General features: G+C 31.6%; 1 protein-coding gene across 1 annotated transcript in view; it reads right to left on the reverse strand.

Annotated features, from left to right (window-relative positions):
* Positions 1–9,770: 9,770 nt before the first annotated feature.
* LOC127722138 (E3 ubiquitin-protein ligase rnf213-alpha-like) overlaps positions 9,771–17,162 on the reverse strand; it is a 115,453-nt gene continuing 108,061 nt past the window's right edge. The window contains exons 77-79 of the mRNA XM_052229015.1: positions 14,652–14,741; positions 12,376–12,569; positions 9,771–11,285 (exon numbers count right to left, since the gene is read on the reverse strand). Coding sequence (XP_052084975.1) covers positions 11,093–11,285; positions 12,376–12,569; positions 14,652–14,741 — 477 coding nt within the window. The 3' untranslated portion in view covers positions 9,771–11,092. The remainder of the gene's footprint in view (positions 11,286–12,375; positions 12,570–14,651; positions 14,742–17,162) is intronic.

A 17,162-nucleotide genomic window follows, 5' to 3' on the forward strand; every position in this document is an offset into this window, starting at 1 on the left:
GGAATTTTGGAAATGATCTACGTTACCATGGAAGCAGCAAAAATGGGGAAAATTTCAAAAAGCTCCAAACTTAAAAAAACTACCATGTTTACAGAAATGTTAAGTAGCATGTGTAGATGTGCAGTTTGAATTTTGAATTTTTCAAAAAGTCTGCTTTTACCATTGAAACAGCAAAAATGTAAAAAACAACATGGTCCATACTTTCTGAATCTTATTTTTAATATGTGTTGTCATATAAATAAGAAGATGTGGTATGAGTGCCAATGAGACAACTATCCATCCAAGTCACAATGTGTAAAAAGTAAACAATTATAGGTGAAAGTACGGCCTTCAACACGGAGCCTTGGCTCACACTGAACAGCAAGCTATAAAGAGCCCCCCCCCCCCAAAAAAAAAAAAAAAACTAGTGTAAAACAATTCAAACAGGAAAACCAACGGTCTAATCTATATAAAAAACGAGAAACGAGAAACACTTATGAACCACACCAACAAACGACAACCACTGAACAACAGGCTCCTGACTTAGGACAGGTGCATAAAATGCAGCGGGTTTAAACGTTTTAACAGGCGCCAACCTTCACCCTAATCCGAAACAGTGGTATAACATTAAAACATAAAAAGATTCACAAAAAATATCGATTGAAATGGCTTAACTCGATCAAAAAGGCAATACACAAAAACAGTATTTCAAAATGGCTGCCATTACAAAGTTAACTGCCAGACAGGGGTAACCTCCGCCATTGCTTGCAATTGTAATTCTACTAGTAGTTCAATTTTAAGTCTATAAATTTGAAGACAGTGGTTTTAATTTGAAATCGATTATTTGAAATAATTAAGTATAATTAATTAAATAACACAAAGCTATAAACATGATAAAGGTGTTTAGAATAAAAACACATGTTAAACTTGGCATCACTTATTAGACATTAAGTTTTATATTAACAAATGTACGAAACTTCAATGTATGTTAAATAAGAGTGCACACGCTGAAATGTCACGCCTGCTTTACTTATCATGATTGAATTTCGTACTATACAACGAATATAGTTAGACTTATCCTTCCAGTAACTGAGAAACAGACCCAAAATACGAAAATTAAACATGATCAATGAACCATAAACATGAGGTCAAGGTCACTGCCATACAACATGAACACTATGCAATCAATCCATACACGGAATATATTTCACCTATTGCTTAAAGTATCTAAGAAACAGACCAACCAGAACATTTTAACATTGACCAATGGACCATGAAAATGAGGTCAAGGCCAGTCTGACATGTACACCTAACAATCATTCCTCACATCAAATACAGCTGACCTATTGCTTAAAGTATGATATACAGACTTGACCACCAAACCTTGTTCACTGATCCATGACATGATGTGGAGGTCAGATGAACCATGTCTGACGGACATGCAGACGTTGCAATAATATAGTTATTCTATTATTCATATTAAGTGAGTATTTTCAGATGACAAAAAACACTAAATTGTTCTCTAGCAGTCGCCGAACCATAAAAATGAGGTCAAGGACAAGGGCCATATGACAGACGGAAGCTTCGTTACATAAAGCTTCTGCATACATGTACAAGGTATGAAGCATCCTGTGCTTCTACCTTCTGAAATATAAAGATTTATTCAAATAGCTTAGGCAGTGGCAGCCGCTGGATTGCAATCCCTATTGTCTCACATTCTGGTTGCAGGCGAGACAAAAATTATTGTCTATCACAATTAAAGAACCTTAGTGAGCACGCTCACATATCCCACGTCCCCACATTGTCATTGGAGAAATAAAATATGTGTAAGAAAAAAAATTGTATAAGAAAAAAAATTGAATCATAATTTCCTGTCAATATGCACATCTACATAGTATGTCCTTATCATCTACAAAGTTTCATGAAATGATGTTGTGTGGTTTCAGAGGAGTTGCGATGACAAACTGTTGCAGAAGTACATTGAAGCAAATAAGTTCAAAGGAGCGTAACTCCTAGAAAAAAAATTGAACCATAATTTCCTGTCGATATGCACATCTACATAGTATGTCCTTATGATCTACAAAGGTTTCATGAAATTCTGTTGTGTGGTATCAGAGGAGTTGCGATGACAAAATGTTGCAGTAGTACATTGAAGCAAATAAGTTCAAAGGGGCGTAACTCCTAGAAAAAAAATTGAACCGTACTTTCCTGTCGATATGCACATCTACATAGTATGTCCTTATTTTCTAAAAAGGTTTCATGAAATTCTGTTGTGTGGTATCAGAGGAGTTGAGATGACAAACTGTTGCAGTAGTACATTGAAGCAAAACAGTTCAAAGGGACGTAACTCCTAAAAAAAAATTGAACCATAATTTCCTGTCGATATGCACATCTACATAGTATGGCCTTATTTTCTAAAAAGGTTTCATGAAATTCTGTTGTGTGGTATCAGAGGAGTTGCGATGACAAACTGTTGCAGTAGTACATTAAAGTAAATAAGTTCAAAGGGGCGTAACTCCTAGAAAAAAAATTGAATCGCAATTTCCTGTCGATATGCACAACTACATAGTATGTCCTTATTATCTAAAAAGGTTTCGTGAAATTCTGTTGTGTGGTTTGAGAGAAGTTGCGATGACAAGAAACAGGACTGACGGACTGACGGACGGACAGACGGGTCAAAAACATTATACCCTCCGCAACCCGTTGCGTGGGGTATAATACCATGCAAAACTGTAAGAGTCCAGGTTGTTTCGAAACTCATATTCTCTGGAACTTTGTCCAAATTCACATAAAAGTAAGGTTTGATCTCTCCCTTTTTTTATATTTCACAAACCATCTTTTATTACAATAATTTCTAGTTACGTTACTGATTAAGTCGTGGGACCCAAAAAAGAAATTGTGGATTACCACTTCAGTTCAAAACTATTCATTCAGACAAATAGAACACTAATTATAATTATCTATGTTGTGGAGACTGAATGATGTATTATCCTATGATGGGAGATAAGTAACATTTAGAAAGAACGTTTGGTCTTACTTAAAACGGTATTACTACCACTGGGTTGATACCTCTGCTAGTGGACAATAGATAAGTCCCACAGGATATCAACCTAGTAACCAGTATTTCGGTAATGGCATGAAAATAAGGATACAGTTTTGCAAATACAAAACCAAGATATTTTACTTTCGGAAAGTATTTATTAATTTGTTCCTGATGAATGTAAATCCAGAAATATTATTTTATTTCAAAATTTATTTGGATCTTAATTTAAAAAACAAGTAATGATTTTTTCTTTGATCAAACCTATAAGTATTATTATATTAAGATATTCAGATATTTCAGCCTGAACATATCACTGAAGAGACATTGATTATCAAAATCCCCATTTGGAGCAGTGAAATTTTAATGTATCATAATTTTGCACAACTTCCTGCTTGATACAAGATCGGTGTGCTATACTTATTATATTTCTTGAAATAGACTTATGTAACCTACATTTAAGCAGTTAAACAAACATTTATTTCATGTTTATACTCCTATAATTCTTTTAATGATAAAGAACATAATGATAAAATATCATGTTGATCAGTAAAACCATAAACTTTAATTGCAGAATACACTGTTTCTACAAATGAAGAACAGCAATAAATCTCATCTTATTTCCAAGTTGACTTATTTATTGCATATCAAATGCTATAATAACACAATAACTGGTATAATGCTCACACGTAAATGCAAATGTTTTAATATAAATTGCAATACTTTATCATGTAAACCCAGGGAATGTTACAGTCAATGAAACATGACTAAGAAGCAGGGTCAAATAATCTTCATGGAAATTAGATGTACTAATGCTAATACAACTGCCTACAAAATATCATCGACTTACAACTAGAAATTCTACTGAAAGTCAGCTTATCATAAATTCCAACACTTTAACATGTAAACTGGGGGGAAAAAGTCAATGAAACATGAACAAGTTTCTGGGCCAAATAAACTCCATAGAAATAAGGTTTGCCATTGCTAATACAACTGCCTACCAAATATCATTCAATAACCATTACTGACTCCCTTTAAAGTGACTACTCACAAATATTAACATGTAAACTGGGGGGGGGGGGGGGGGGGGGGGGGGGGGACAGTCAATGAAACATGACTAAGGGTCTGGGCCAAATAAACTTCATGGAAATAAAGTTTGCCATTGCTTATACAACTGCCTACCACAAATCATTTATTTACCATTACTGACTCCCTTTAAAGTGACTACTCGCAAACATTTAACATGTAAACTATGTAAAAATTTCAAAGATAATATAGCATTACTAAGGGTCAGGGTATATAAATTCCATGGTAAAGATATGCACTAATGCTTATTTAACTGCCCATCAAATATCATTGACCTACTATTATCAAATTAAAATTACCTATTAAAAACAAATTGTTGACCCCTACTGACAGAAAAAACACACCTTATTCTTGCCTCAGTGATTTTGTCAATGCAGGTAAACAAATAATGGCAATTACCTCACACTTGACCCTGGAGAAAGGGAAGAGAAAAGCTGACAGCAGAAAAATTCTAAGATGTTTTTAAACCTTATTTTATTAATAAAACAACTAAATCATGCATTGTAAAGAGAATGAATATATAATTACTTTTGAACTATGAGAAAATCTGACTAAATAACTGTAAAATTTAATGAGCTTAAAAATGCCATCCCCCTGGAATACAGGTACACAAAATGTTATTTTTTTTCCTGAAAGAAATTTTATGTATAACTCAAGTTAAAAGTTGATAAATACAAAAGGCAAACAATCTGTCTCATCATCTTTTGTAAAATTTCACTGTTTGAAGAAAAAAAATGTAGTTATGAAATAAGGTTTATGATAAGAACACATTTCAATTAAAGGAAAAAATATAAAAAAAATTAAATGAACTAGTATAAAAATTTATTCTTAAACAATAAGTATTTCATAACAAAACTAACTAAGCAACAACAGCAATATACAGTCAAAGGTCAAAAGTGTTTCGCCACTTTGAAATTCCCTTATATATTACTATAATAAAATGCTCCGCAGGGCGCAGCTTGATACGACCGCAGAGGTCGAACCCTGAACAGTTGGGGCAAGTATGGACACAACATTTAAGCTTGATACAGCTCTGAATTTGGATTGTGATTAAATATTTGACACAGCATAGGTTTCTGACACAGAATGAATGTGGTCTAAGAACTTAAAAATTTTAAATTTATGGTCCAATATCCAAAATCTAAATACATGGTTAGATTCAGCATATCAAAGAACCCCAAGAATTCAATTTTTGATGAAATCAAACAAAGTTTAATTTTGGACCCTTTTGACCTCAATGTGGACAAAGTTGATAACGGGGCCCAAAAATCAAAAATATAAATACATGGTTAGATTCAGCATATCAAAGAACCCCATTTATTCAATTTTTGTTGAAATCAAACAAAGTTTAATTTTGGACCCTGATTTGGACCAACTTGAAAACTGGGCCCATAATCAAAAATCTAAATACATGTTTAGATTCAGCATATCAAAGAACCCTAAGAATTCAATTTTTGTTAAAATCAAACTAAGTTTAATTTTGGACCCTTTGGACCTTAATGTAGACCAATTTGAAAACGGAACCAAAAATTAAGAATCTAAATACACGGTTAGATTCGGCATATCAAAGAACCCCAATAATTCAATTTTTGATGAAATCAAACAAAGTTAAATTTTGGACCCTTTGGACCTCAATGTGGACCAATTTACAAACGGGGCCCAAAATCCAAAAACTTAATACACGGTTAGATTCAGCATATTAAAGAACCCCAAGAATTCAAGAATAAAATCCCATTGAAATTGATCAAGAAATAAGCAATTTATACGAAGTATCTTCTTTTGCACAATACTGTGCAATTGAATATTTCTTGCTATTGCGCAATACTGTACAATTGACAATTTCTTGCTATTGCGCAATATTGTGCTATTGGATATTTCTTGCTATTGCACAATACTGTGCAATTGAAGATTTCTTGCTATTGCGCAATACTGTGCAATTGAAAATTTCTTGCTATTGCACAATACTTATTATATAATAATTTACACATCCTGTTTGGTGTGTATCTCCTACCATATCATTATTATATGCTTTTAAATATAAATCAGAAATAACCAACTTTAAAAAATGGAAAATTTTAAAAGAAAAAAAAAAAAGGAAAAAAAAAGAAAAAAAAAAAAAAATCCCCCCCCCCCAAATTTTTTGAACCCCCTTATGATTCATCACCCCCAAACTCAATCCCAGCCTTCCCTTTGTGGTATGGTACCTTGCAGTACAATTTCAGAGAGATCCATACACTGGAACACAAGTTATTGTCTGGAAACTAGAAAAATGCTTATTTTTGGCCCCTTTTTGGCCCCCAATTCCTAAATGTTTCGGGCAATTACCCCCAAACTCAATTCCAGCTTTCCCTTTGTGATATGGAACCTTGTAGTACAATTTCAGAAATATCCAAACACTTACACACAAGTTATTGTCATGAAACTAGAAAAATGCTTGTTTTTTGCCCCTTTTTTGGCCCCTAATTCCTAAAATTTTGAGGCAAATACCCCCAAAATCAATTACAGCCTTCTCTTTGTGATATGGAACCTTGTGGTACAATGTCAGAGAGATCCATACACTTACACACAAGTTATTGTCTGGAAGTTACAAAAATGCTTATTTTGGCCCCTAATTCCTTAACTGTTGGTACCATAACCCCCAAAATCAATCCCAACCTTCCTTTCGTGGTATTGAACCTTATGGTAAAATTTCATGGACATCCATTCACTTAAACTAAAGTTAGAGTGCGAAAACCAATGTGTCTTCGGACGACGACGACGACGACGCCAACGTCATACCAATATACGAACAAAAAATTTTTAATTTTTGCGGTCGTATAAAAATGCTTTTTTAATAAATTGTTGACATAGAGATATGTCTCATCTGTAGGCAGAAAATTCAGAAAAAGACAATATGATGGACAGCAACATTGCTAATTAATTAAAACTTGCAGCACCATGACCTAGGGGACAGGGCCTGGAAATAGTCATCAAACTGATATATTTACTGATAGTAATGTAACATTATAGAAAATATCATTGATCTATCACAAGAAGATCCTATCAAACTGACTTGAGCAGAAAACTTAACAATTGTTGACGCTGCTGCCCAAAAAGCAATACTTTTGTCTCGCCATCCGTGACTCTCGTTGCAGGCGAGACAAAAACATAATTTAGGTCTGAGTATGTTGAAATTTTACTTCAAAGGTATAGAACCACTAATTCCGCCTGGTCAGAAAGAACATCCAAGAAAGTAGTACAAATTTTAAACATTATAGTTCCTACGCATAGCTGTAACTTTGTCATTAAATCAAATATTTTTGTAATTTTAGTATCAAATGAAAGCTTAAGGACTTGGGATCACTGTAGAACCAGTGGGGAAACACTTTTTACATCTGACTGTACATCAAACAAAAAGATAAACAATTATTCATCCTGTAAACTAACTGAAAACAAGAATGTGTACTATGGACACGGATGCCCCACTCGCTCTTTCATTTTCTATGTTCAGTGGACCGTCACTACAAACCAGTAAAAGTCTGAAATGGCCTATATTTGTACTCGACTGTACTGATTTTTACTCGACCAGTCTGAATTGGTCTGAAATTTACTTGATAATACTCGACTGTAGTCTGAACCATACTAAACAGTCCGAACTTGTGTTCGACCTTTACTCGACCAGTACTTAACCATTTTATTTTCATCTGAACCATGCTCGACCTAGTCTGAACCATACTCGACCTAGTCTGAACCATACTCTACTAAGTCTTAACCATCCTAGACCTAATTTTTGTATCTATCTATTGTATTTCATCAATTTAGGAACTGTTTTAACAGCTATTTCCCCTGGCTAGAAATTTGAACATCAATTTGAAATTTAAAATGTATTCAATAAGGCATTGAAACCAAAATTTCACAATAAACATAATATAAACTCAACACCATATTTATCAACACTTACATATATATATATCACCTTTATAATGAAAATAAAATAAGCTGATCAAATAATCTCAAAACTGAATTGTGACTAATATTTTCAATGTTATTCAAATTTCTTTTTTAATGTTTCAGATATGTTTTATGGTTACTGGACAATTTTCACCATTTACTTAAGCCTTGTATAGATTTATGGTGTCAGTTGAGTTTAGTTAATATTGCAGTGAACATTTTTTTTATTAAAATATATTTAAAATAGTATATAAAGCAACTTAATAAATTTTAAAAATCACACCTTTGTTTTGTAAAACCAAGAATTTAATATAATCATGATAATAGAACTTCCATAGTAATCCTTGATAACCATTTAAAAAAGGAAATGTGTTCCAAAGTTGCAGAAAAAATTTATTTCAATTAAATTTAAATAACTTTTGTCAAAATGAAAGACATGGCATACAAGAAGCACTTTAATAAGGTTTAATTACCTCAGTACATGTGTGTTTTACAGGTAAAAAGAAAGCCCTTTTTTTCTTAAACTCGTGTATTACTTATCTAGTGAATTCAAAAGGCCTTGTGATTTAACTTTTACAGGATGTTGCAACCTTTAATAAATGTTAATTAGCAATTAATATTCTCTGACCAGGTGTGATCTTTTTAATGAGTTTGCCCCAAGCAGGAGGTATTACTTTATACTTTACCACTAATCATAAGAAAAATTTTATCTATTATTTTATTTTTTTATTCCTTTTTGATACATATTATTTATCCCAAATTTTAATAAGAATAGATATATTTTTGGCTGTTGTTACCTCATTAAAAAGATAATTATATAACTATTGTATGTAACCATGAAACCTATATAGTTTTTCTTTAGGAATTTAGAAAAATTAAGTTAAAAAAAAAAAAACCACATGCCAAACAAGAAGCACCTTAATAAGGTTTTATTATCCTCAGTAAAGGTGTGGTTTTTAGTTAAAAGAAAATCTTCTTTTTAACAAAACTCTAAAACTTTAAAATTAATATAATTAAATTATTATATAAGATAATTTAATTTAACTATCTCTATTTGATAAATCTGAGAATCATGTAAGGATATAAAAATATGTTTTTATATATATCTTTATTTTATTGTGGCTGTTGTCATGTCAGAAAAAAAGAAATTAATTTCAACAGCTAAAATTAAAAAAAAATATAGGTTTTTTGGTCAAGTATGGTTCAGACTGGTCCAGTATTGTTCAGACCTTTGGTCGAGTATGGTTTAGACTGAAAAAATTGGTCGAGTACAGGTCGAGAATGGGTTAAGACTGTTTCAGACTGGTCGAGTAAAAGTTCAGACTATTTTCAATGGCAAAGATAAGGGTCAAGTACAAATCAGTACGATCGAGTATGGTTAAGACTGGGGTCGAGTAATGTCAAGTAAAATTCAGACCAATTCAGATTGGTCGAGTAAAAATCAGTACAGTTGAGTACAGATATAGGCCATTTCAGACTTTTACTGGTTTGTAGTGCATGAAATTGGGATCAAAACTCTAATTTGGCATTAAAATTAGAAAGATCATATCATAGGGAACAGGTGTACTAAGTTTCAAGTTGATTGGACTTCAACTTCATAAAAAACTACCTTGACCAAAAACTTTAAACTGAAGCGGGACAGACAGACCAACGGACGAACAAACGAACGCACAGACCAGAAAACATAATGCACCTCCTACTATGGTAGGTGGGGCATAAATAATTCTAAAAATAATACTGATGAATGATTTATCACAAATGAATGACTGATGCTCTAAAAATCACAAAAATAAACAAGTATGCACAACAAACAGTAGTTCTTAAATCAATCTTCTTTGAACACTTTTACAAACTAGATCATCATTATCTGACAAAGTTATACAATAGCTTTACTATTACCGGTAAATTATTATTAATTAGCTGTTGTTATCAGTCTTGAATCTCGTTTAAAAAATATTTTAAGATGTAAAAGATAACATGAAAAAACATACTTTATTTAACAAACAATTTGATTAAAAATAATTTTCACTCATTCCATGCAATACAATAGGCTTATCAAAATATCAAAAAAAAGACATCTTTATTCAAAAAAGGCAAATGAAACAATAACAAAATGTTTACAAATACTAAGTATGTATATCAAAAATGAAACTACAGTTACTGTTCATTGATAGATTGTAAACTGATGTAAGCTTTCATGTGAGATACTATATTTTCTGATTAATTTTGATATAAACGTTTCTAGATTTATTTTTCTTGAAATGCAAACATTATACTGATTTTATGGTGTACCTTATGAACAAAAACTTCAAAGAATATAGGCTATAATAAAACTGATTACATAAAAAGTCTATAAATTCTATACTAAACCCATAAAAATGATAATAAACCACATTACAAGACAAAATATCACAGTATTCGTAAACAAACAAACAAACAAACAATCATGTTGCTACCAATTCTAATGGCATTAAATAATTAAAAAATTCAGAAAGGTTCATTTACTCTAAGATACTATGCTGTGTTTATTACATTTTTTGGGGGTATTTAATGAACAATCCAACCGTAACTTGGTAAAAATATCTAGCAACCCAATAATTACATTGTCTTAAGCATATTGCAATCAAATTTGTATAAAAAAATAATAATGTTCTTTCCTGGAGATATATATATAAATCAATACTCATAAAACTCAATATGAAACAGACCTTCCAACTTTCCCTATTAATGGGGGATGTCCCCTATGAGAGGTGTTGGCCTGAACTTTATATAACTCAAGACTTTATACTTAAAAAAAAAAGTCATTCAGAGCAGTAAAAAATACATTTAAACACATGTATACTCATTCAAAACCATAGATATTATAATTAAGTACACTAATGACATGTATAGGTATGCATTAGGTCTTCTCGTGTTTAAAATGTGCAATGAAGACTTTGAAAAGTTGGCAGGTATGATAAAACCTTAAGATAAACAAATTACTCTTTGAAACTTTCAACCATAAAAAAAAAAGTCAGTTTGTTGTAACAAAAACTTGTAGGTCTTAATTACATGTTTCTATAACATCTGGTCCTTTTTGTCAGTAAATATTTCGTTAATAATAACCCATATTTCTACCCCATGACAGCAAAGCAGATGAGAATCTCCATCCTGAGGTAAAGCATTAACAAATCTTTTAAGCCAATCTGGTGTCGGAGCTTCATTTACATATGGGGGGTCATACAGATAAGATTCTATTGCTTCTTTCAATCTGAAAATAGAAACAGGTCTTACTTACATTTAATGTTAACAGCATTGCTTACTAGCCTGTGAATGGAATTTTCATTATGTATTTCAAAGCAAATCAACTTCTGGAATTATTTTCTAATGTTGAAAAAGCACATCCACTCATTAAATAAGTGATATTCAACAAAAATTGGTTCTTTTCTTGTCAGTACTTACAAAAAAAGTTTCACTAACCAACTACCATATGCTGTTTTAAGAAAAATGAGAAAGACAAGTTGAACTGTGAGCTACTGACTAATGCACCCTCTCTCCCTATAAATACTCAATAAAAAGGAAGTTGAAAAGCAATTGATGTGAATACTATCAAATGTTGTACCATGCTCCCATGAAACTTGATACCAAATTTCAGGATGCTCTGATTTGTAGTTCCTAAAATAAAGTGATTGACAGAAGGACACATAGATTGACAGAAATAAACCAGTATATCAATTCATTTGGAAGATATATAAAAAGCTGTGCTGCTCTCTCATCTTTAAAAATGCATAAAAAAACATTTGATGGTCTCGTCTGCAAGTAATTTATTAAATCCAATACTTTTCAACACTCTGTCCATTTTACAGCTTACTGTAGACAATGGTCTGTTTTTGAAGACACCATGACTATATATTGACCCCTAGATGTCTTTTTTTGTTAGGTAGCTGCCTCATTGATGTATACCTACATCTTTTCTTCCTACACATAAATTTCATGTATTATTAGTTACATAGTGTGCATTTAGACTAGTGGCCTATCAAAGTGATCAAGTCTTCAATATCTAGAACCTACTTCCATTGGTCTATGCAAAAACAAGTTTCAACAATAACAACTTCTTAACTTTTTATGTGTTTTCTTCATTTATTTCAATCTTTCATCATCAATTTCTTCGTCTGTTGAAACATTTCAGAATTTCCTTAACACTGTGTTGTTTTTACAAAGAGACATAGCACCACTACTAACGGTGTATTGAAATAAACCACACCTACTAACCCCATATAAAATATACATGGTCTCCATGCGGTTGCTTCTAACCAATCATATTCCTAGAAATGTATAGATGGTAAGATAAAAATACATACCCAACTTTGGACATATCAACAGATTCTTCATCTTTCTGAGGGATGTCTATAGTTAGCAGAAGACAGTCAAAGAGCATATGTGACAAGTAATCTAGATGTTCTATTTGTAAGTTGTCCAAGATTTCATATATAGCCTCACTTTGTCCTTCAGAAAGTTTCTGTTTGAAAGCTGAGGAAATATTATCAAATGACTCCTGCAATGGAGATGAAGAAGAATGTTAAAGCTTTCATTTGTGTGAAAAAGACAGAAATAACCATATGCACTAAACTCCAGACTCATTTTAAAGTCTCATCACATCATCAATATGGCAGTGAAAGTACATTAGTATGCAGCACTGGCAAATTTGTATTGGAACAGTTTGTTTTAAATTTGTTGGTACAATGTTCTAACTCTTTTGAATTTTCTGAGTCACATGCATGTAAAAACAATGACATTTACATAGAAATTCTTACATTGTCATATAAATAATTTACTCGCAACTTGTTCAATTCAATTTGAACTTACCTGTACAAGGCTATTTACACATTTGCTTAGTGTTGAAACCTACTTTGCTGCAAATGACTTTTTAAAGGTTTAACCTATTTCCACTTGATTTCAGCATTCCTTTTTTTAAAACAAATCTTCATAAAATAAATGAGTTAATATTGATATGAAACGCCCATCAAAATACAAATTTTAATAGTGAAAAAACTCATATGCTGGCAACTTACATACATCTTACGAAAACAGACTTTCATACTATTTATAAGACAATTGTTTTCAAGTATTTGAAAATTTGATGCTAATAAATAATACTTATTTCTTTAAAGAGTACTAAATAATTACTCATCTTCCTCTCTGATCATTTCACACATAAAAAATGTATATAATGAATTGTAAACTGAAAACTATGATGTACAGAAAATTTGGATTAAATTATATGTTTGGTCAATAGCATTTATTGGAATAAGTTATAGGATTTCACTTTTCAGTAAAATTTTACAATGTTGTGTGAATGTTTTAAATGAACACCAAGTCTGATTGAGAGATATATTTCACTTCCAGAATTATTGAATGGAAACTAATACCAATGACCACAAATTCTATTTAGGACTTGTTTATGATTAAAAACTTGTAATTATCAACGACTGTGTATGTACTCTTTTCTCATATCTCCCCCTGTCACATAGGTTAGGATTAACCATTTCAATATGCAAATTTTTGCATTCCTTATTTAGATCTTGTTTTTTCACTTATAGTTCCCTTATTAAATCTACTAAAAATTACATCAAAATAAAAAATTTCAGCAACGGTAACAGACATATTTTACTTTTGTAGGAACTCATACTTTTGACATCAGGAAACAAACTTATTAATCATGTATATTAAATTGTTTACATTTCATTTCATGTATAATTTTAGTTGTTTAGTTTCAATTTACATTTTGATACCACAGTTATTTTGTTTTCAGCTTCCTGTTGTGGAGTACCACAGACTTATCAGTTAATTGATATTTGCGAAAAAAATTTAACTTTTTATGATTCTTTCATTGTTTATTGTCATTGTTATTTATATGATGAAAGAAATTAATTAAAATGTGGTTCGATTGCCCAAACCAGTATTCTGTTTCATTTCAACCTATTGTTTGTTTATCTTGTCTCGTCTGTACAAGCTGGTTAAAGTACGAGATTCTTTTCAGCTTGGTAACACATGAGCTCTTCAGGGTCTGGTCTTAAATCCATTTGTGTGATGGGCCTAGACAAGAATATTGGGTAGAGGTAATAAAAACAAAGCAAAACAAGTGAAACTGCGAGATACTGCTCACTGATGATACCCCCACCCAAATATTTCGGTAAACAGGAAGTTGTTGAGTGATGAATCTGAAATGCATCACACGTTATAGCTGACTTATATAAACCCTGAAACCAAATTTCAGAAATCCTTGTATTGTAGTTCCTGAGAAAAATGTGACGAAAATTTTCAACTTGGCTATTATCATGTGTAAAATGATACAAGTGTTCGGTAAACAGGAAGTTGTTGAGTGATGAATCTGAAAACGCATCACACAGTATAGCTGACTTATATAAACCCTGGAACCAAATTTCAGAAATCTTTGTAATGTAGTTCCTGAAAAAGATGCAACCAAAATTTTCATGGGACGGACAGACTGACGGATGGATTGACAGATAGATGGACTAACGGATGGATGGACGGACTGACAGACAGACAGAGGTAAAACAGTATACCCCCACTTTTTTAAAGCAGGGGTATTATAATAATAAAATATAATACAGACCTTGTTATTGTTTTCTAGAAGTTTTGTTTTCTCCAGTGCCAAAGTCATCCACAAACTTTGTATGTGTTTACATTTACAAGACTGTTGTGCCTGAAAAGAAAACAACTCTTACTGCAGTTACAGTCCTTGGATGGTGTAAACTTCCTACTAACACCATACACCATTACACCATTCACCATTACATCATACACCCTGTGCCATTACACCATACATGTTACACCTTTGCACCATACACCTTACACATTACACCATAATGCAATTTAATTTCAAAGAAAGCGTGCGACTACAAAATTATTTATTTATCTTAAAAAACAAATTTTGATCACAATATTGTAAATTAATGTATAAAATTAAAAATCAGTTCTTATCAATATTTTGCATAGTTTTAAATGTCGTACACCATTCACTCACACCATTCCCGATCGCACGTTACACCATTCCCCTTACACCATACACCATAGCACCATACACCTTCTACCATTGCACCATATGCCATTCACCATTACACCATACACGTTTTTTTGGGAAGTTTACACCATCCAAGGGCTGTAACTTTTAAATTCAACTAAATAACAAGAGGCTGTCAGAGTGACAGCAAACCGGATTTTCCTGCAGAGGTCGAACCCTGAACAGTTGAGCAAGTATAGACACAACATTTAAGCTTAAAACAGCTCTGAATTTGGATTGTGATTGAATATTTGATACAGCATAGGTTTGTGACACAAAATGAATGTGGCCAAAGAACTGAAAAATTTGAAATTGGAAATTTACCCTTTTATGGTCCAATATCCAAAATCCAATAACATTGTTACCATTAGCATATCAAAGGACCCCAATAATTCAATTTTTGAATTGTTGATGAAATCAAACAAAAGTTTAATTTAGGACCCTTTGGATCTCATTGGGACAGTATTATCTAATTAATAATGAAAATGAATACAGGTTTAGATTCAGCTTTTCAAAGAACCTTATATATATTCAATTTATGTTGAAATCAAACACAGTATAATTTTGAACCCTGATTTGGACCAACTTGAAAACTGGTCCCAAAATCAGAAATCTAAATATATGTTTATTAATAGACAAACTAAGCTTAGATTTTAAAGGAGTTTGCTTCATCAAATAAAATATATATATAGCATTCAGAAAATAAGTTTATACAGAATAACAAACAAACCAACCACAAAATTCTTCAAACAATTTACAAAAGAAAGATGAAAAAAAATCCAAAATGTCATTTATCATTAATACAATATCTATTAAAAATCTATAAAACATATCTGTAATTATCTTCAAAATGTCTAACAGTAAATTTCAAACTTTATTTATACTGTCCTACAGGTCTTATCATCAACTTAGGAAACAGAAAATTTTCAAATAAATCTGTTACTCCAATTATAATTGTGTGATAAGATATTTACCAGATGTTTTGTTATCTATTAACAGGTGAAAATTATTCAAAAACACTTTGTGTAATCAAACTTTATATATATAATTAATAGTTCCCAATATTTCTTCTTTCATTTGTCACAAACTAATATAGATCTGCAACTTATCTATCAATGTCAACAATCTTATCTACACAATGTAATGTAATGAAATATATCCTTTAATAAAAATAGATTATTATCTTATGAAAATGATATTTGCAAATCACAATTTCTGTTCAAAGAGAAATAACTCAATTGTATAATAAATATATATTTGGACTTTTAAAAAGTCGAAAACTCAAAAACCAGAGAGGCTAAAATTGTGAAAATTGAATTTGACCTTCATTTTATCACAGGAAACCACATATCAAAATTTGAAAAAAATTTGTCAAAGCGTTTGCATGTTAATGAATGTACACTGTTTGGCAGCCGCCCACCAGCTGTACATCCCCAAATCAACAAGCATTCTGTAAGTATTACATGGCAATACATAGTCCCCTACCAGTTAAAAATTCATTGTATTGGAACAAAATTCTAACTTGATCTTTAACATGTCATGGTGTAAACTATATAATAAATATCAAGTCAACATCTTCAAGCACGACGAAAAAAAGTGTTGAAAACTTATTATTTTAGTGAATTTTTTTAAGTCCAAGGACCATAACTCTGCAAAAAAATCATCAGACCAGAACAAAATTCGAACTTGATCTGTAACTTGTTATTATAAAACTATATAACACTTATCTAAACAATATCTTCAAGCATGACGAAAAAAAGTGTTGAAAACTTTTTATTTTAGTGAATTTTTTTTTTAAGTCAAAGGGCCATAACTCTGCACAAAATCATCAGACCAGAACAAAATTCAAACTAGACCTGTAACTTGTGATGATAAAACAATAAACCAAATATCAAATCAATATTTTCAAGCATGAAGAAACAAAAGTGTGGAAAACTGATTTACCGGACTGACAGATAGATAGAGTGCAAACCTAAAGTCCCCTACCGACAACTCGGAAGTGGACTAATAACTGATTTTTCCTTTGAAAATCTGGTTAAAAATGAAAACATGTGTGTGAAGTTA

This window comes from Mytilus californianus, unplaced genomic scaffold (assembly GCF_021869535.1).
Source record: "Mytilus californianus isolate M0D057914Y unplaced genomic scaffold, xbMytCali1.0.p SCAF_1, whole genome shotgun sequence".
Lineage (NCBI taxonomy): Eukaryota > Metazoa > Mollusca > Bivalvia > Mytilida > Mytilidae > Mytilus > Mytilus californianus.